This window comes from Oncorhynchus nerka, linkage group LG13 (assembly GCF_034236695.1).
Source record: "Oncorhynchus nerka isolate Pitt River linkage group LG13, Oner_Uvic_2.0, whole genome shotgun sequence".
Lineage (NCBI taxonomy): Eukaryota > Metazoa > Chordata > Actinopteri > Salmoniformes > Salmonidae > Oncorhynchus > Oncorhynchus nerka.
This window is the reverse complement of record NC_088408.1, coordinates 25691802-25712027: the sequence shown is the minus strand read 5'-3', so window position 1 is coordinate 25712027 and position 20226 is coordinate 25691802. Positions and strand designations below refer to the sequence as shown.

Here is a 20226-nt window from a genome sequence, read left to right as displayed (position 1 = left end):
GTAGGCGTCTTGTCACATTGGAGGCTGCTGAGGGGAGGACGGCTCATAATAATGGCTGGAATGGAATGGCATCAAACCATGTGTTTCATGTATTTGATACCATTCCACATATTCCGCTCCAGACGTTACCACGAGCCCATCCTCCCCAATTAAGGTGCCTCCAACTTCCTGTACAACCTGAAGGTGATTGTCTGTTTTTCTGATGGGCTGTCTCTTCGGTCTCCCTCCTGTCCAGGACATCAATGTGTGCATTCTGGAGAATTACCCAGAATGCTCCAACCCCAGACTCTTCTACATCATCCCATATTTCTGTGGACAGCACCCCCAGTGCAGGTAATAAGACCAGTATTGCAGGGGATCATGCTCCACATTTGTTACACATTATCCTGACTGGTATTAATCTTTTTTGAAAAGCTAATGTTTATTAAAGTATTATGTGTTATAATTCCCTCTGGGTTGGTTGATATTTTCCTCTGACTGTGCCTGTTGTTCTGTGTGTTTCAGGGAGCCGGGACAATGGGCACTGGAGAGGGCCAAACAGAACGTTCTAGAGAACTTCCTTATCGTGGGGATCCTAGAGGAGCTGGAAGATGTCCTGCTTCTTCTAGAGAGACTGTTACCTCACTACTTTACTGACGTACTCAACATCTACAAGAGCCCAGGTAGGCCTACACCCCAGATTTGAACTGCCCTTTGTGCAGGCTAACCATCTACCACGTTGTTGTCCTTATAAACTGGGGATTTCACTCGCGCAGCACCTGTTTCCACGACGGCGTTGTAGCCTATACCCATATCAGATGAGCAACTTTCTCTGGGGACGGCTCCACATTCCGTAATAGCATTTTACTAATGATTAGCCCAATAGGGTAAATGTCGATAGGTAAACCCCATGCTTCAGCCTATTTATTTATAGCCACTATGCTGTATGGGCTACAGGTGATAATGTTTATTCTTAATAGCGTACTTGATAATAGCATACTTAAAGTAAGAGCATACTTTAAAATTCTACCAATATTATTTGGCTCATTTCTGGAGGTGGAAATTATATTTTAGAAGGTGGTTTTTTGACATTCATTTTGAAGTAGTGTGTCCTTTTAAAAAGTCACCAGAACTGAGAACCTCAGTCCTGCTACATAGAAATGATCCAGGGTGGGGTCCGCAACCTTTTCCCACCAATGCTACACAGGAAACACTGGTACATACACAACCACACCCTGGCATGTACAGTACCAGTCAAAAGTTTGGACACACCAACTCATTCAAGGGTTTTTCTTTATTTTTACTATTTTCTACATTGTAGAATAATAGTGAAGACATCAAAACTATGGAATCATGTAGTAACCCAAAGTGTTAAACAAATCTAAATATATTTTATTTGAGATTCTTCAAATAGGCACCCTTTGCCTTGATGACAGCTTTGAACACTCTTGGCATTCTCTCAACCAGCTTCATGAGGTAGTCACCTGGAATTAATTTTAATGAACAGGTGTGCCTTGTTAAAAGTTAGTTTGTGGTATTTCTTTCCTTCTTAATGCATTTGAGCCAATCAGTTGTTTTGTGACAAGGTAAGGGTGGTATACAGAAGATACCCTATTTGGTAAAATACCAAGTCCATATTATGGCAAGAACAGCTCAAATAAGCAAAGAGAAATGACAATCCATCATTTCTTTAAGACATGAAGGTCAGTCAATTCAGAAAATGTCAAAACCATCAAGCGCTATGATGAAACTATCTCTGATGAGGACCGCCACAGGAAAGAAGCACGGTGGCTAGGAAAAACTCCCTAGAATGGCCGGAACCTAGGAAGAAACCTAGAGTGTTAGTGTTATTTCATGGTTTTGATGTCTTTGATGTATTTCATTGTCTTGATGTCTACAATATAGAAAATAGTCAAACTGAAGAAAATCCTGGAATGAGTAGGCGTGTCCAAACTTTTGACTGGTACTGTATATGCCTGTTACACTGCATTGAAATGATTAAAGGAATATTTCACTCCAAAAACAAACTTTGTCCAAAGTTTATTTTCATACCTCAAAAGTGATCTACAGTCGGCCTAACTCTCCTTTTGATGGATGACAATCTGTATTTTCTTCACATTTGAACCATACATGAATAACTTCCTGGTCTGTTTCTCTGTCTCCGCAGACTACAGGAAGATGGGGAACATGACTGGTACGGTGCGTAAACACACACCCACTCTGGAGGCCCTTCAGGTTCTGTACCACCGCATGCGCTACGAGTACGACTTCTACAACTTCATCCGAGACCAGTTCCACTTGATGAAGAAGAAGATTGGCCTCAAATCGGTCCCCCGACCATCTTCCCACCAGGCCTCCTTCCTAAGAGACCTCTCCCTCCGAACCCCTGAGCCCCTGGATGAAGATGAGGAGATGGAGACCGACCTGGAGGATGCCAACAGCTGGTTGGTCCAGCCCTGACCAATGCCGTGGTGACTGAGGACTTTACTTGCATCTGGTTGGCTGGAGGTGGCATGATAAAGGGGCGGGGGATGTGCCCTGTCTGTCAGCATTCCCAGGAGGACAATTGGTTGGGGGTGTGTGGATCCTGATGCCTGTGTTTTTACGGGCTACATATTCCGTTCATCTTGGACTCTCTACTCACCGCTGAGAACCTTAGGAGTGGGCTCTGATTCTCTGCTACCACTGAGGACCTTGGGAGTGGGCTCGGACTCTCTGCTACCACTGAGGACCTTAGGAGTGGGCTCGGACTCTCTGCTACCACTGAGGACCTTGGGAGTGGACTCGGGCTCTCTGCTACCGCTGAGGACCTTGGGAGTGGGCTCGGACTCTCTGCTACCACTGAGGACCTTGGGAGTGGACTCGGACTCTCTGCTACCACTGAGGACCTTGGGAGTGGACTCTGACTCTCTGCTCACCGCTGAGGACCTTGGGAGTGGACTCGGACTCTCTGCTCACCGCTGAGGACCTTGGGAGTGGGCTCGGACTCTCTGCTACCACTGAGGACCTTGGGAGTGGGCTCGGACTCTCTGCTACCACTGAGGACCTTGGGAGTGGGCTCGGACTCTCTGCTACCGCTGAGGACCTTGGGAGTGGACTCGGACTCTCTGCTACCGCTGAGGACCTTGGGAGTGGACTCGGACTCTCTGCTCACCGCTGAGGACCTTGGGAGTGGACTCGGACTCTCTGCTCACCGCTGAGGACCTTGGGAGTGGACTCGGACTCTCTGCTACCACTGAGGACCTTGGGAGTGGGCTCGGACTCTCTGCTACCACTGAGGACCTTAGGAGTGGGCTCGGACTCTCTGCTACCACTGAGGACCTTGGGAGTGGACTCGGACTCTCTGCTACCACTGAGGACCTTGGGAGTGGACTCGGACTCTCTGCTCACCGCTGAGGACCTTCGTTGTGGGCGGATGGATGGATGGACGAACTGACATATTTAAAGATTGACTAGAATAATGGATGGTGGGGTTGCTTTAAAAAGCTCACTTTGCTTGTTTTAAGGTTTTATTTTTGTTTTGTTGGTTTGAGGCCGTCCTGTTTGGGGTATCTCCAGGTGAGATAAGACAAAAGGGATTTGGACCTATGAACATTTTAAATGTTGAGGGGAGGGCTACATCTTAGGATCAGGAACAATTCAGACACCAACATAGGTGCAGGGATGATGGGGGTGAAGGAGTGTGTTGAGGTGTGAGAGAGCAGGGAAGAGACAGGGATGATGGGGGTGAAGGAGCGTGTTGAGGTGTGAGAGAGCAGGGAAGAGACAGGGATGATGGGGGTGAAGGAGCGTGTTGAGGTGTGAGAGAGCAGGGAAGAGACAGGGATGATGGGGGTGAAGGAGCGTGTTGAGGTGTGAGAGCAGGGAAGAGACAGGGATGATGGGGGTGAAGGAGCGTGTTGAGGTGTGAGAGAGCAGGGAAGAGACAGGGATGATGGGGGTGAAGGAGCGTGTTGAGGTGTGAGAGAGCAGGAAGAGACAGGGATGATGGGGGTGAAGGAGCGTGTTGAGGTGTGAGAGAGCAGGGAAGAGACAGGGATGATGGGGGTGAAGGAGCGTGTTGAGGTGTGAGAGAGCAGGGAAGAGACAGGGATGATGGGGGTGAAGGAGCGTGTTGAGGTGTGAGAGAGCAGGGAAGAGACAGGGATGATGGGGGTGAAGGAGCGTGTTGAGGTGTGAGAGAGCAGGGAAGAGACAGGGATGATGGGGTGAAGGAGCGTGTTGAGGTGTGAGAGAGCAGGGAAGAGACAGGGATGATGGGGGTGAAGGAGCGTGTTGAGGTGTGAGAGAGCAGGGAAGAGACAGGGATGATGGGGGTGAAGGAGCGTGTTGAGGTGTGAGAGAGCAGGGAAGAGACAGGGATGATGGGGTGAAGGAGCGTGTTGAGGTGTGAGAGAGCAGGGAAGAGACAGGGATGATGAAATTGGAGGGGTTGTGTGTAACAGGTCTACTTTTAGTGCTTGACCACTCCGTCTCTCCCTGTCTCTCCCAGCCTCCTTTTCTCCCTTTCTTTTCCCCTTGTTTTCTCTCTCTCCCTCACACTCTGCCTGTTTTAAGGACCCTTGTTTTCTCTCTCTCCCTCACACTCTGCCTGTTTTAAGGGCCCTTGTTTTCTCTCTCTCCCTCACACTCTGCCTGTTTTAAGGGCCCTTGTTTTCAAAGTGTTATTCAAAGTGCCAAACCGTCAAATGGTATGTCATAGTCATAAACTTCTCTAAGTGCCAAACCTAACCAAGTGGGGTCAGAAACCTTCTGTTCCTAGAAACCCTGTTTGGGAGGATCCTCTGCTCACAGTGGGAGGGGCCGGGGTGACTTGGTTTAGCCCAAATGTGATAGTGGGGTCAGAAACCTTCTGTTCCTAGAAACCCTGTTTGGGAGGATCCTCTGCTCACAGTGGGAGGGGCCGGGGTGACTTGGTTTAGCCCAAATGTGATAGTGGGGTCAGAAACCTTCTGTTCCTAGAAACCCTGTTTGGGAGGATCCTCTGCTCACAGTGGGAGGGGCCGGGGTGACTTGGATCCTCTGCTCACAGTGGGAGGGGCCGGGGTGACTTGGTTTAGCCCAAATGTGATATAGTGTCTATGCATAACACAATCAGTTGACTTTGTTTAATAGATGTTGATATGATGAGAGGGTCAAATGGCAGGAAGAGCACCCAACTATGAATTCAAACAATTCCAACTGTGTGTCTACGATTGGATTTGACAACAACATTTGTCAAACTGATAATGTATGAAGAAAGGTTGAATATTTTGGTACATAACTTGGGAAATATTAAGAAATGTATGATGTTGGTTGGTGAAAATGTGTTTTTCCTCAAATGTCCATTGGACCGAACATTGATGTTTGACATCCTTCAACAACAACAGAAATCGAATAAAAAGATTATTTCAAAGATAAATCTGAAGGATGAAACATTTGAATCCAACGCTTTACCTGAACTCACCAAATGAAATGACAATGTGTTCACAGTCTGCACTTAGTCTTATTTGAGATTGTTCAACCTCTGCTTGTTGGTTACTGTAATGTCTAAATCCACAACTTTGTTTCTAAACTCTCCCCTGACTCTCAGTGCTACAGTATTTCATAGAGCAGCCATGGTGTTGTACTTTGGCCATTTACTGATAACTCAACACCCAGAGAAGAAAATGGCCACAACCACCTACCTGGCAGTCATACCTATAGTTGAGGTCAAATATATTGGCACCCTCACTATTTCTTCTAAAATAAGTAGATTTGGAAAAAGATATTCATGTGTATGTGTTTGATTTACAACTGCACAGGACCAAGAAGAAAGTAAAAAATCCAAACTGAAATTAAGACTTTTCACTTCAAAGTTAAAAATGGCCTTGACTAAGTGATTCACAATTCAAATGGATTTGTTTCTAATTCTGGTTTACTGTGCAATTTATCTCACCTGTGGAAAGTTCCAGGTGCCTACAGGGTAAAAAGAGCAATTCAAGCCGTTTTAAATGCTCCATTGCACTCAATTAAAAAAGGGCAAGGTGCCAATGTTTGACCACATCTGTAAGCCATAGTCATTGTACTGTCATTGCCTTCAGCGTGGATTTTCTTTTTGACATTTTAATTTATTATTATGTATCCATTTTCATTCCGGAAAGGATTCTCAGGAAAAAAAAGGTTTCATACAACGTTGAAATAAGTTGTACAATCAAGCTATTCATAGTATCTAAAGATGAGTAAAATATCATCTTATATCCCCAATAAAATTATATGAACATTTTAAAGAAATGGTTGAACTGTTTTTACAATAAATGGAATCCATTCATTTCAATCTCCCCTGACAGTTTTCTAAATAAAAACCTAACAACTGCAGTTGCTGTCTGTGCTTCCTCACAATTATTTTTTATACAATAAAGCAGTGCATGCCTATTGTTTTCCAATCCAAGAGGATACATTAATTGTACATTTACCCACCTAGCTCTGAATCCATGAAAGAAATGCAGTCTGTTATGTGCTAACAACCTGATAAACAAGTACTAGGTTATTCATGTAAGTGCTGTTCCAGTTCCACCTGATGAACAAGAACATTGGCCTCAAGTGTCTCCCTACCCCCTGAACACCAGGCCTCCTTCTAAGAGAGAAAACCCCAGTTCACAACACCCTAGAGACCCAGGAAGAGGACAACCAAGACCCCAACAACTGGTTTGTTACCACAGAAATAGATAATTCAACCATTGAGCAATGATCAAATTTGGCTGGAAGGGAAGGTTTATGTCAGAACACTATCAGTTGCCATTGAGACTGACTGATGATAGCCATTATCGCTGTTGTGGAGTTGGAAGCTTACTCCTCCACCAGATGTATTTTGGGGAAAAGTCTGTCCTCCACCCGCTCTTCTCTGTCCTCTCTCCTACGTGACCCGGAAACCGATAAGTGGTGAATGGATGTCATTTCGTTTAATAGGCGAATGGAAGCATGTCCTCCCCTCCTCGATAGCCACCTTTCATTGAGGATAATCATGTGTATCCTACCAGAGTCCTTCGCGGAAGAGTTTTCAAACCCCCTTTGAGTCAGCTTTTGTTTTGTCGGAGGAGGAAAGCATGCTCACATTTAAAATGAATATGCTACTTATTTTATCTATGTGTTACGAACTGGCTCGTAGCCTGTAGCAAAGAGGGAGACAAATGCGGAGACAAGGAAATAAAAAACGTACAGTACCGATCAAAAGTTTGGACACCTACTCATTCAAGGGTTTTTCATTAGTTTTACTATTTTCTACAATGTAGAATAATAGTGAAGACATCAAAACTATGAAATAACACATATGGAATCATGTAACCGAAAAATCAATATTTTTTATATTCTTAATTTAAAAGGCACTCGCACATCTGAGCAATATTTTTTGTAGGTGCATGGTAACAGTTGAACAAGATGAAGGAAAAATGAAACCGCACACTGCTCTTGATAGTATCACTGATCTTTAATAAGCTTAAGTATCGGTCTCACGGCCTTCGTCAGAGCTTTTGTGAGTAAAAAAAATAAAAAATAGCACCCTTATGTATGGGCTTGTAACCGGAAGGTTGCAAGTTCAAATCCCCGAGCTGACAAGGTACAAATCTGTCGTTCTGCCCCTGAACAGTCAGTTAACCCACTGTTCTTAGACCGTCATTGAAAATAACAATTTGTTCTTAACTGACTTTCCTAGTTAAATAAAGGTTTTTAAAAAATTTAATAAAAATGTAGACCTAGCACCACCCACATCCGTTCCACGCAACGAAAGGGGTTGGAGGTGAAGGAAAAAACAAATAATAAGTGCTACCAAATATAACAATATGTATTTCGTAAATGTACGAATAAAAGTGTGTACATAAAACGTATTAAACACGTCTGTAAAACCACAATGAGGACATAACTTGCTCGGTAGGTCTTTCGTTAATCATTGGGTACATCGTACGAAAAACATCAGAGTAATCTTATATGGGGGCATAATTCATGTTCAAATTCACAACATAACATACATAGGCATTTCATTATTAAGTCCTTTAGGAAATAATGTCTGGAGGGTGAACATCCAAAAATATTATATTTTACTCAGAGTATTATTAATATCACCTCCCCTGTCTAATATATTAACTTTCTCTATGCCACAAAATCTAAAAAGGTAGAAATGTCATGCTTTAGTTCATTAAAATGTACTGCGACTGGATAATCCCTGTCGTTTCTCTCCACTGAGAGCGAATTCCCTACAGACAGCGACTCCATCTACCATGGTACACAGTCGGGGGTGGTTTTAGCCCGGAAGCAACACAAGGCTTCACGAAAGAAAAGAAACGATGTAGGAGAGGCAAGCGGTCGAAGAGGGGACCTGGAACACAGGCCGTGGACACGGAGCTACAGCAGGACGTGGTAATTAACCTCTCCAAAAAAGACCATAGTGACGCGCAAATCACAGTCTTATCTAAAGGCCTCTCTTTTGTACCTACATGTACAGATAAACCATTCAATACGAAAGTAGATCTGTTTAAATTCGTTCGTAAGATTACATTTAAACATGTGTTTTCGCAAAACACTGTTTCGGGCCTAGAAACACATCAAAGAACTGGGACCCATTTTAAGCCCAAAAGCAAATGCTGTCCCATGGTTAACTCCTCGATTAATACCTATTATAGGTTAGTCGAACAAGAAGCCATGTCAGTATATACGAGACAAACAAACTGAAGACACAGGCACTTAATGAATTAATGAAAGATTCAGCTCTGGTTATTAAACCTGCGGATAAGGGGGGTGCTGTGGTTGTTTTAGAAAAAGATGAGAAATATAAAGAAGAAATTCAGAGACAACTGAGCAATGAACGTTTCTATCGAAAACTGAGTGTTGATGCCACACAGGTGTTCCAAAGGGAAATGTGCTCTAATCTGGAGCCCTATTAAACCACCTTATCTCAAAACCTGAATATGAATACCTTTGCTGCAAATGTGCCATACGTCCATGCTTGTACATTTTACCGAAATTACACAAACCTAAAACACAAGGCAATTATCCAGGCAGACCAGTGGTTGCAGAAATAGGCTCAATGCTAGAGCCGTTGTCGAACTTTGTAGAGTCTTTTATTAAAACTCATGTGCAAGCACTGCCATCATGTGGAAAAGACTCTAGAGTTCATAAACAAGATCTCACCAATAACGGGTTTAACAGAAGACTGTATTTTGGTCACATTAGATTTCGAGAGTCTATTTCGAGAGGGGGGAGACAGCTAGTTATGAATATCCACCATCACACCTTATTCTAGAGCTGTCTGAATATGTTTTGACGTTGAACTATTTCAGGTTTGATGATGAATATTACCTCCAAACGAATGGAACATCGATGGGCTCCACATTGGCTCCGAGTTATGCTAACCTATATGTGGGTCTTTTCGAAGAACGTTTTGTTAATAATGAAAACGAAAATCTATTTTTGAATAAGAGCTGTCAGATTTTATGGCACTACACTCAATGACATTGACTCCAATCTCAAATTCACTATTGAATGTGACGCTCAGCGTGTTCATTACCTCTATGTGGATTGAGAAATCAAATGGAACCCTGTTTACAACTCTGTATAGAAAAGAAACGGACATAAATACTCTATTACAGGGGGACAGCTTCCATCCTGAGCCATTAAAAATAGTTTTTCAGACTGCCACTCCACAGAGGATTATCTAGAAAAAGCAGCGGAGATGCGCATTAGGTTTCTAAGAAGAGGCTATTCGCCCCAATGTGTGGATGAAGCTCTTAATTTGGCATTGGGAAAAACACAAGATGAACTGTTACAAAAAAGACCCGCTAAAGCTAAAGAACACTATGTAATGTTTACAAGCACATATACTTTGAACTCGCGAAAAGTGGGAGATGCCGTCAAGAAACACCGGCATATTTTATCATCGGACCCAGTTTTGCCGGCTGAATTTAAAAATCCACCACTTATTGTGTATAGGAAACGTCGCAATTTACTCGATAAATTGGTTCATGCCAAAAAAGAAAATCAGCCAGACACGTTTACGCCCTCTACGGAATGGTAACTATAAATGCAGAGGATGCGCACAGTGCAACAACATGATGAAGTGTGAATATTTCTGCCACCCACATACAGGAAAACGGTTCCAAATAAATGATATTATTGCGTGTTCCAACACCCATGTTATTTACATTATATCATGTCCATGGGGGCTGTGCTGTGTAGGTAAAACCTCTCGCTCTCTCAAACAGAAAATCAAGGAACATAAACGTTCAATCAGGAGCAACGACAGGGATTATTCAGTCGCATTACATTTTAATTACGTAAAGCATGACATTTCTACCTTTAGCTTTTGTGGCATAGAGAAAGTTAAGATATTAGACAGGGGAGGTGATATTGATAATACTCTGAGTAAAAGATAATATTTTGGGATTTTCACCCTCCAGACATTATTTCCTAAAGGACTTAATAATGAAATGCCTATGTTTGTTATGTTGTGAATTTGAACATGAATACAGTTGTCAAGCTATTCAAGGGTTTGGCCCACAGCGAAATTGCATCGATGTACTTGACTGTAGCTCCCAAACTGACCAGCAGGTGGTGGTATCTCCATGTCACAGCTTGACTGACAGGTCACCCAAGTCTTCAACTCTCGCTAGGGCACCTCAGGGAAACTGTTTTTTATATATAAAATAAATTTGCTCCGAAAACTTGGGGTGCCAAAACACAATCAGCCGCGGGCTGCAAAATTCATGCTTAAAAATTGCTCTTTGCATTTTATTTGAAAACAATTACAATAAGGTACTTAATTATTACCCAGAATTGTTTGTTATTGAGATAAAGGTCCAATGTAGACATTTTTAACGTGGCATAAATCTCGGCAAAATCTGTAGAATTGAAGGAAATTAGCTTTAAAACATAGCAAAGTTTCTCTCCACCCCGTGGCAAAATGGGTAGAAATGCAAGAAATGTTTCTCTTTGCCCCAAAATGAGTAGAATATGAATTTGAAAATTGCTAAACTTCTCTCGTCCCCATGGCAAAATGTGTAGAACTACAGAACTTTACAGCTGCAACATTTTCTCTACTCCTCTTGCAAAATGTGTAGTTACAGGAAATGAACCTTAAAACTGTCAGACATGGGACCAAACTATTCCTGCTACTGGGTTAGCAGAACAACTATTTTAGGTACACCTGTGTGCGTGCGTTTGTGTCCGTGTGTCCATGGGTGTGTGTCGTGTGTGTATCAGTAAGCTGTAGATCAAACTGCTAGCCTGACTTCAGTATGTCTGTTGCTGCTATTTCTGCTACATACTCCTACTCACCTACTCTCTCCCCTCGGGGTCCATGCATCAGCTCATCACACTTCCTCAGGAAAGTAACACTTTATTTCAACGGTCTATAATAATAAATTATAAATTGTGTTAATGGTTAATTACTCCCACATTTATAAACAATTTACTGACGTAGTCTTTCCCAGTCACTAATCTAAAGGGAGCACTATTTATGCTTTATAAATACTTTGTAAATGTTTTGGAATGTCCAGTGGTAGACATTCCAGCAGCATGATCCTTAAAGGGATAGTTCACCTAAATTACAAAATGACACATTGGTTTCCTTACGCTGTAAGCCGTCTATAGACAGCAATTCATGATTTGGTTGAGTTTCCCTGGCACTGGTTTCAAATGCAAAGGTTTTAGGAATTGAGGCACAAATCCCATTCAAGAGATATTACCGATATTAGCATTTTTTTGCACATCATATTCAACTAATCTATAAGTGACTTTGTTGAGCTTCGCAATTCATTTTAGATACTTTTGGATGATTATTTCATCTCTTGTCTGTCCCAGGCCAAATGCTGATGTTAAACGTGGAAAATGTTGTTTTGATGACCGCAGCAACAGTGCTGGGGGAAGGAGCTTTCTGTTTTTATCATGTACAGTAGTACAGACTTTATAAAGGTTTAATGCATACATTAAGAAGGCTAAAAACCTACACACATTCATTAGGAGAAAGGCAAGAATGGATCTCCTTTTAAATTTCCTTTAAATGAAAAATAAGAATACTAACATGTAACACTTCTGTACAAAAAACAAACACATTAACGATCAATTCAATGATTCAGAAAACATTACCTGAAAGTTGCATTAGTTGCTTTCATTACGTTGTGCTTTGTATATTTTGTAGCCTATATTTCAATCCTAGGGTTCATCCTCACATAGTTAGTCAAAAACATAATGGTACCCCTTTCCTGCAGTCAAATGCCCTAGTGGCCTCATGGGTGGAATGTTCCCTAATAAACATTATCTAAAGAAACCCACTGAAAATCTGATGTTTCTATGTCAAACAGTTTTGTTGTATTTCAGTCTTCTGCAATGTATATAAAGTGTAATATTGGGATTCAAAATCCAAATGGAATACATTTCAACTCTGTACCTGACATGGTACAGGTGTCTTTTTATTAAGTCCACAACCACGTGTGTGAGGTGTATACTTTTGTTTGAAAGTATATTTGTTTAAGACTACCAAAAAACACTCTGTGCGACATTGATTTAGCCCACTGCAGTAAAAGGTTAAAAGAGTACGAATGTTTTTTAAAAAGCATGAACAAAATCCATTGTTTGTTGTATAAATTACAGCAATGTCTTTCTTCATTTCATCCAGCACCTATACTCCCAACACAGAGAAGTCTATTTGATACATTTCTGGACGGGAGACTAGAATGTAGCTTGCTTAATTTACAGTCACGGTCACATGCGCACACACGATTCAATCCGTAAGCCTGAAGATCAGAGCTGTAGCGCAACTGAAATTGAAAGGTAATTTTCGATTGAGTTACTATGAATGCAGTCTATGCGAACGCTGGAACATTAAATTTCTGTTGCACTGTAGTGCGGCTCTTCAGCTCCACGGATTGAATCAATCCCTTACTTTTTTTAGGTAATCCATCGCATCCCAACACGCACAAAGAAGCATATGCACGAGTACACACGTGTGCACACACACACACACACACACACACACAGGGCCTCGTTTATACCTGGTGCTAACATGCGTCCTTTGTCCTGATCTTATCCACATTCTGATTGTGCCCACATTGAAGCCATTGCATCTACACATGGTAGTGTGCGTTTGGTTTTACTATCCTTGCGGGGACCAGAAGTCCTCACAAGGATAGTAAAACAAATGTGTGTGTGTGTGTGTCTGTTTGTAAGGACTTCAGATAAAAATGACAGAACAACAGCATCGGCTGGAACACATAAAGCAAAAACAGCTACACTACATGATTATCGGGTTGAATAGAGGAAACCAAGGCCTAGATTCAATCAGGTCAGCATTAACCGGCGATAGCAGTCACTCACATTGCGGACGTTTTGGAAGTGTCAGAGATCCACACCCACCCCACTCAAGTTATAAGTTCCGAACAAGAAAGTGTAGGCTATGTATGTTCAAATGGAAGAATCATGAGGATGTGTATCAACCTAATCTAGGGTGTCGGCTAGATTACATCTCACATTCCACTGTTCCAACTTGTAAACAAGGATGCATGGGATTTATGTTAATGTGACTCTGTGCAGCCAGTGGCAATATCCACTTTAGGCATAATACCAGAGATATTGGAGAAAGGAGGAGAAAGCAATCCCATTGGTCAATGAATGGAGGAACGTATAACGCCCTACCCAGCATACTGTTGACCAATCGCGTTAATGTTGTTGCTTCAAGCAGTTGCTAAGCTAATCGTCACAAAATTCCTTCCCAGTCAGGGTATGAGCCGAGAAACGTGCCTATTTTCCTCGCAGGTACGTAATGTCACGATACCAAAGCTATACAATATTACAGAAGTTAATTATCACACATATCGGAAAAAAGACTTGAGTGTTGTACTTCTTGCTAATGTTTTTGAGCAAGTGCCCAAATGACTCCGATTCACTCCTTGAAGGAGAGCTCTCGTTGCTTCCCATCTTCTCAAAAGTATCTCCCATAATGCCTGGAGCAACTTGTGGATTTGACAGCACTAACACAGTTCCACCTCTGATACCGCCGTTGGCTAAAGCGGATCGAATTGAATTAAGCCCTACAGCACAGTCTCAGTCAGTGAAATATCACCTTTCACATGCACAAACACACATGCACACTCTCTCTTGATCTCTTGCGCACACACACAGCGCACACACACAGCGCACACACACAGCACTTAAGATTGTCTCGCTATGTGTAAATTCATTGGTTGATGTGATTGGAAGGCACACATTACGTCAATGCCGATCATGAGGCTCATTTTCATGTGGCTCTCATCAGGAGTCTAAGATGTGATGAATAAACTTCACTTCCCTCTGTCTCTATGTAAACAGCTGCAGTTGGCTGGCTCAACCAGAGGATACCAGCTCTGAAATGGGTCACTTTGCAGAACAAAATGTCAAAAAACACTTTATTATAAAAAGTCCTACTTGTTCTAATTTAGATGTTGTTGGTTTTTGTTGGTTTCTTGGCACCGTTTACAGTAGTCAGAGTCTCTCCCTCTCTCTGTTTTCATGGACCACTCCTTCTCTCTGGTTGGTGGAGAGGTGTGTCCCTCAAGTCTTGACGTCCAGCTAGTTGCTCTGGTTCAAGTTCATCTCCATCCCTTCCTCAGGGTCTTTCTTGTCCTCCTCGGGGTTCTTCTTCCTGCCTAGGGCCTCAGCTTCCTCCATGGTGCTGGTCAGGGGCTCACCCAGGGTCTCTGGTAACCACAGGGTCAGAACACCTATTATAAATGCCAGGATCCCCACAATCAGCTATGGGAAAAGGAAAGACAGGAGAAAAGGAAATTGAGTTAGTTGAAGAAGAAAAATGTGTAAGGCATGTTATCATAATATATGCTCTATCTGTATCTGTTGTTTACCTGTGGTAGGAATTGCCAAATGTCAGCCAGGTAGACACAGAAAGGAGCCACCACACTGCCCACACGACACATCATACTGCCACTGCCCACCGCCAGGGACCTGAGGGGAGAACACACTTTAATACAATTGATAGCATCTGTCAGGATACATTAAGTATGTTGGATAGAATAATCTCACAGTGTGTCCTGTCTGTACCTGATGATGGTTGGATAGAGCTCACAGTGTGTCCTGTCTGTACCTGATGATGGTTGTATAGAGCTCACAGTGTGTCCTGTCTATACCTGATGATGGTTGGATAGAATAATCTCACAGTGTGTCCTGTCTGTACCTGATGATGGTTGGGTGGAGCTCACAGTGTGTCCTGTCTGTACCTGATGATGGTTGGATAGAGCTCATAGTGTGTCCTGTCTGTACCTGATGATGGTTGGATAGAGCTCACAGTGTGTCCTGTCTGTACCTGATGATGGTTGGATAGAGCTCACAGTGTGTCCTGTCTGTACCTGATGATGGTTGGATAGAGCTCACAGTCTGTCCTGTCTGTACCTGATGATGGTTGGATAGAGCTCACAGTGTGTCCTGTCTGTACCTGATGATGGTTGGATAGAGCTCACAGTGTGTCCTGTCTGTACCTGATGATGGTTGGATAGAGCTCACAGTGTGTCCTGTCTGTACCTGATGATGGTTGGGTAGAGCTCACAGTGTGTCCTGTCTGTACCTGATGATGGTTGGATAGAGCTCACAGTCTGTCCTGTCTGTACCTGATGATGGTTGGATAGAGCTCACAGTGTGTCCTGTCTGTACCTGATGATGGTTGGATAGAGCTCACAGTTTGTCCTGTCTGTACCTGATGATGGTTGGATAGAGCTCACAGTGTGTCCTGTCTGTACCTGATGATGGTTGGGTAGAGCTCACAGTGTGTCCTGTCTGTACCTGATGATGGTTGGATAGAGCTCACAGTGTGTCCTGTCTATACCTGATGATGGTTGGGTAGAGCTCACAGTGTGTCCTGTCTATACCTGATGATGGTTGGGTAGAGCTCACAGTGTGTCCTGTCTGTACCTGATGATGGTTGGATAGAGCTCACAGTCTGTCCTGTTTGTACCTGATGATGGTTGGGTAGAGCTCACAGTGTTTACTGTACCTGATGATGGTTGGGTAGAGCTCACAGTGTGTCCTGTCTGTACCTGATGATGGTTGGGTAGAGCTCACAGTGTGTCCTGTCTGTACCTGATGATGGTTGGATAGAGCTCACAGTGTGTCCTGTCTATACCTGATGATGGTTGGGTAGAGCTCACAGTGTGTCCTGTCTGTACCTGATGATTGTTGGGTGGAGCTCACAGTGTGTCCTGTCTATACCTGATGATGGTTGGATAGAGCTCACAGTGTGTCCTGTCTGTACCTGATGATGGTTGGATAGAGCTCACAGTGTGTCCTGTCTGGACCTGATGATTGTTGGGTGGAGCTCACAGTGTTTACTGTACCTGATGATGGTTGGATAGACCTCACAGTGTGTCCTGTCTATACCTGATGATGGTTGGATAGAGCTCACAGTGTTTACTGTACCTGATGATTGTTGGGTGGAGCTCACAGTGTTTACTGTACCTGATGATGGTTGGGTAGAGCTCACAGGTGTACAAGTAGATGAGGCCAAAGGCGATGGCAATAGCAAACTTCCCTGTCATACTGAGGAAGATGGCTAACACCTCGATGTCCTGAAGAACAAAAAGAAGGAGAACAAAGGAGATGGAGGGGAGACAGGAAGTACAAGAGAAAGAGAGGGGAAGAAGATAGACAGAGAGTGAGCAATAGAGAGCGAGAAGAGAGCAATCAATAAGACTGTAAACAATTCCAAACATCTGTTTCCTGATTAATCAGCCAATCACATCACAGACACTAACGCATTACCTTAGCCCTGAATCAGTTAACAACTAGTTAGAGCTGGAATACATAATTTCAACCCGAGGAAATAAGCTATGATCTTTAAACTGAGAAATAGTAGTGTGATCTTTAAAAAAAAAGTTAGCTTTTCTCCCAGTGAAGGAGGAAATTCAGTTTGTTCCCACCACCCCTCCTCTCTTTCTCTCCTCCTCTTCCTCACTCCTCTCAGTCTTTGGCATCCCTCCCTCCCATTTAATTCTAGTAAAAATGACCTGTCTTAGTCAGTTAGGATCACCACTGTATTTTAAGAATGTGAAATGTCAGAATAATATGTGCATTTCTTGTGTTACTTTCTGTTTGATTCAATTTCTTGAACTGCATCTGTTGGTTAAGGGCTTGTAAGTAAGCATTTCACAGTAAGGTCTACAACTGTTGTATTCGGCGCATGTTAAAAATACATTCTTGATTTGATTTTAATGATAACACTTTTTTATCCCACAAAAGAGAACTGGGGAGACCATATCATGGGCTGGTGCCACCAACTGAAAGAGTGGTACAGGGGGAAATGTTAGAGCCCTGTCAAGAGGTGTGATTTTTCATCTGCTGCAGACTAATGTGTTCTTCTGGGAAGAGAATCATGCCATAGGATTTTATGCAGAAAAATATGTTGGTAGGACAAGGCTATGTATGTTTGGGAACATGGAAGTCAGTGGTTCATTTGTTCTGTGGGTTAATGAGGCAATACAAATGTGATGTGACTAAAATTATGACTAAAATTATGACTAAAAAGAAAGGGCATTAGGTGACTAAAATGTAAGATGACTAAAATGTTAGGTGACTAAAATGTTAGGTGACTAAAATAATTTTGACAATAACTAGACTAAATCATTATTCAAATTACAAAAATGTGACGAAGACTTTAATGGTATTATAGTCAAAATGACTAAATAAAGAAATAGTACCAAATGAACACTGGGCTGGAGTATGGCAGTATAACTCTCCTCCAGCTCAACCAATCTGACCTAGTGCACCTGCAGTACTATAACTCAGGCTGTTCCCATGACGCAGCAAATCCACAGTAGACTATACTATAACAGGCCTCTCTCTCTCTGGTGGCCTGCGGCTGCTGTGGACAGGGCCGTGTACTGGCGTTTGGAGGAGCAGGTTGATTTCTTGGCCCTTTGGCTAAAGATAGAGCCCATCTGTGTATGTGCCTGGCTATGGCCCATTAGTAACAGATATGGAGATCCCTCCCTGCTGAGGGCAGAAAACTATTGGCTGCTGCTGGAACAAACCTGTTGAATCCCACCACTTAAAAACACACACGCACGTGCACATGCACACACATTGGCCAGTGTTGGTCAGGTTACTGTTAGAGATAGGTTTAAGGTGAAGGGTTTAGGTCAGGGCATGTAAACTCCTGTGCACAGGCCATTTCTACTAAAATGAATCCTGAATGGTTACCCCCCATCCATCTGTCGCAGAAAGCTCTCCAGGGTCACATTAGGTTTGAAACGTTCTGCAGTGAGGATGTGTAGCATGTGTCAAAACACACACATTACCACAAGACTGACTTAAGACGGACAGGACAGATTGGATTAGCTCAATGGAGCAATTCATATCACTGTGCACTCTGGGTAAATAAGACCAGGTAGTCAGGGTAGGCTGACCCTGTGGTATAATCTTGGCTCCTTTCCTTGTTTTAATAATAGTGGCTTTAAGAGATTTGTCACACTTGCTCCTATCCTTTGATTTCTCTCTAGCTCACACACCCTCCCATACACCCACACACACATGGGATTACTTGTACATACGTTTGGCACCACAATGATGAGCATGCAGGCCATTCCTGCCAGCAGCAGAGCCGGGGCACATGTCCTCTTCCTGCCCACCCGGTCCATCGCATAACAGCCAATCAGGTAAGAGGGGAACTCCACCGCACCTGGAAACAGACAATCACAAGGCAGCGGGCATGGCTGGCATTGTGGCATTCTGTGAGGTGACATCTGGAACTGGGCCAGCAGTGCCCGTAATTTGACTGAAAAGTCCTGGTGACGAGACTGTTTAATCTTTGATACTTAAGAGCATAGAGAAAACAGCTTGCTAGATGGCACTTCCTCTGAGTTTCACAATTGATCTAAAGTGCAGCCAAAAAGAGGGCCACAGACAGCTAGGCTTTACTCTGAGCAGGAAGTGGGGTTTGTGGCTCTTTCTTCAAACACATATCTTCCAAACATTCATTGTCCTCATTACATCCCACAAGTACCTAGCCTAGAAATCTACAGAAGTGAGATATTTTTGTGTCTAACAGAGTGAGTCATGGTTAAAGAAGACATAGTATCTTCCTGACCTGGGCAGGTCCCAAAAGCATTGTAGCACTAAGATAATTGTAATTCCACTGAAACTAAATGTACGAAAGATTATCTTAGTGCTTACGATGTTTTTGGGAAATGTCCCTGATCTGCCCTTAATGAAACCAGAACTGGAGAAAACTAGTTATGTTGCTCACAACACACACATTAGGTAATGACATTAAAACTATGTGTATATCCAACGGCACATCCAGTTTGAAACAGTTGTCTGTTTACAGTAAAGGTGCCCAGACATGAACTTAAAGCCCAAAGCAGTATTCTGTCCAGTATCCTTCCTGTAGGATAGTAATAGTACACACAGAATAGTCAACAGGCGGAGCCATGGGACACACCAGGCACAGACTGTGTTTACAAGGCCAAAAGCAGCTGTGTCTGTATAAACACACCTTTGTCTGTCGCTGTAGGAGCCTGAATTAGCAACACCTACTAGCAGCAGCACCAGCGACCAGCAGCACCACCAGCTAGCAGCAGCAACACCAGCTAGCAGCAGCAACACCAGCTAGCAGCAGCAACACCAGCTAGCAGCAGCAACACCAGCTAGCAGCAGCAACACCAGCTAGCAGCAGCACCACACAACACTCCCTGTCTGTCTGTCTATAGCTACCTCAGCCAGCCCATACTGTCTCGGTATCAACATCAGCCACATATACAGTAGTAGAGTTCAGCAGCTGTAGTTCAGTGTATAGAATGCCCATCTGTCCATGACCATCTACATGTACTATATGTATACAGTTTTGCTTGATAGGGAAGTAAATATATACAGCTTGGTGGTCACTCCTATAATCACCCCTAACACAGTACATACACATCATATGCCCCACCCACACACACCCCCATCCCAGTCTCACCAGCCAGGAAGAGGTTGATGTACTGGTTGCCCCCCAAGTTAACAGAGCCCAGGGAGAAGACGTAGTATCCCAGGCTGCTGATGAACCACACGGCCCCCACCGTCACTGTCCTCCACCCCATCCTCCATGTCCCAAACAGGTCCAGGATGCTCAGCTTCTTCTCGGGCTCTGCCGGCTGGGCTACCCCCGCTGCCACCTCCTTCTCCAGCAGAGCCTCCTCGGGTTCCAGGAGGTCCTCGGCCTTCAGGCGGCCAGGCTCCAGCCCGTTGAAGCGGGCAATGGAGTCCAGCAAGACCTGGGTCTCCTGG

General features: G+C 43.5%; 3 protein-coding genes across 4 annotated transcripts in view; 1 reads left to right on the top strand and 2 right to left on the bottom strand.

Moving 5' to 3' along the window:
• LOC115139281 (uronyl 2-sulfotransferase-like) overlaps positions 1 to 6315 on the top strand; it is a 128292-nt gene extending 121977 nt beyond the window's left edge. The window contains exons 6-9 of one of the 2 annotated variants that reach the window (XR_010465543.1): positions 236 to 333; positions 505 to 662; positions 2147 to 3831; positions 3884 to 6315. Coding sequence is in view for 1 of the 2 variants with exons in the window: in XM_029676475.2 (XP_029532335.1) it covers positions 236 to 333; positions 505 to 662; positions 2147 to 2439 (549 nt within the window). In the remaining variant the exon portion in view is untranslated. Of the gene's footprint in view, positions 1 to 235; positions 334 to 504; positions 663 to 2146 lie in introns of both variants that reach the window. The other variant, XM_029676475.2, reaches the window with a different exon arrangement.
• LOC135574767 (variant surface antigen F-like) lies at positions 2616 to 5656 on the bottom strand. Its single transcript, XM_065026964.1, has 4 exons — positions 5646 to 5656; positions 3174 to 3379; positions 2938 to 3135; positions 2616 to 2899 (listed from the first exon to the last, which is right to left on the bottom strand). Exons 1-4 carry the CDS (start codon positions 5654 to 5656, stop codon positions 2616 to 2618), a joined length of 699 nt encoding a protein of 232 aa, XP_064883036.1.
• A 4992-nt stretch (positions 6316 to 11307) lies between the features above and the next one.
• Positions 11308 to 20226, bottom strand: part of LOC115139282 (solute carrier family 22 member 16-like) — a 16295-nt gene continuing 7376 nt past the window's right edge. Inside the window, exons 4-8 of the mRNA XM_029676476.2 lie at positions 19919 to 20226; positions 18513 to 18640; positions 16423 to 16532; positions 14820 to 14919; positions 11308 to 14712 (exon numbers count right to left, since the gene is read on the bottom strand). The exon at positions 19919 to 20226 is cut by the window's right edge and continues 251 nt beyond it. Of these exons, the coding sequence (XP_029532336.1) occupies positions 14530 to 14712; positions 14820 to 14919; positions 16423 to 16532; positions 18513 to 18640; positions 19919 to 20226 (829 nt within the window). The 3' untranslated portion in view covers positions 11308 to 14529. The remainder of the gene's footprint in view (positions 14713 to 14819; positions 14920 to 16422; positions 16533 to 18512; positions 18641 to 19918) is intronic.

Bases quoted from the DNA above. Each gene is read 5' to 3' on its own strand.
- LOC135574767 (XM_065026964.1), bottom strand. The intron at 3,136-3,173 runs GTGAGCAGAGAG...CAAGGTCCTCAG, and splicing joins CACTCCCAAGGTCCTCAGCG to CGGTGAGCAGAGAGTCCGAG. The intron at 2,900-2,937 runs GTGAGCAGAGAG...CAAGGTCCTCAG, and splicing joins CACTCCCAAGGTCCTCAGCG to CGGTGAGCAGAGAGTCAGAG.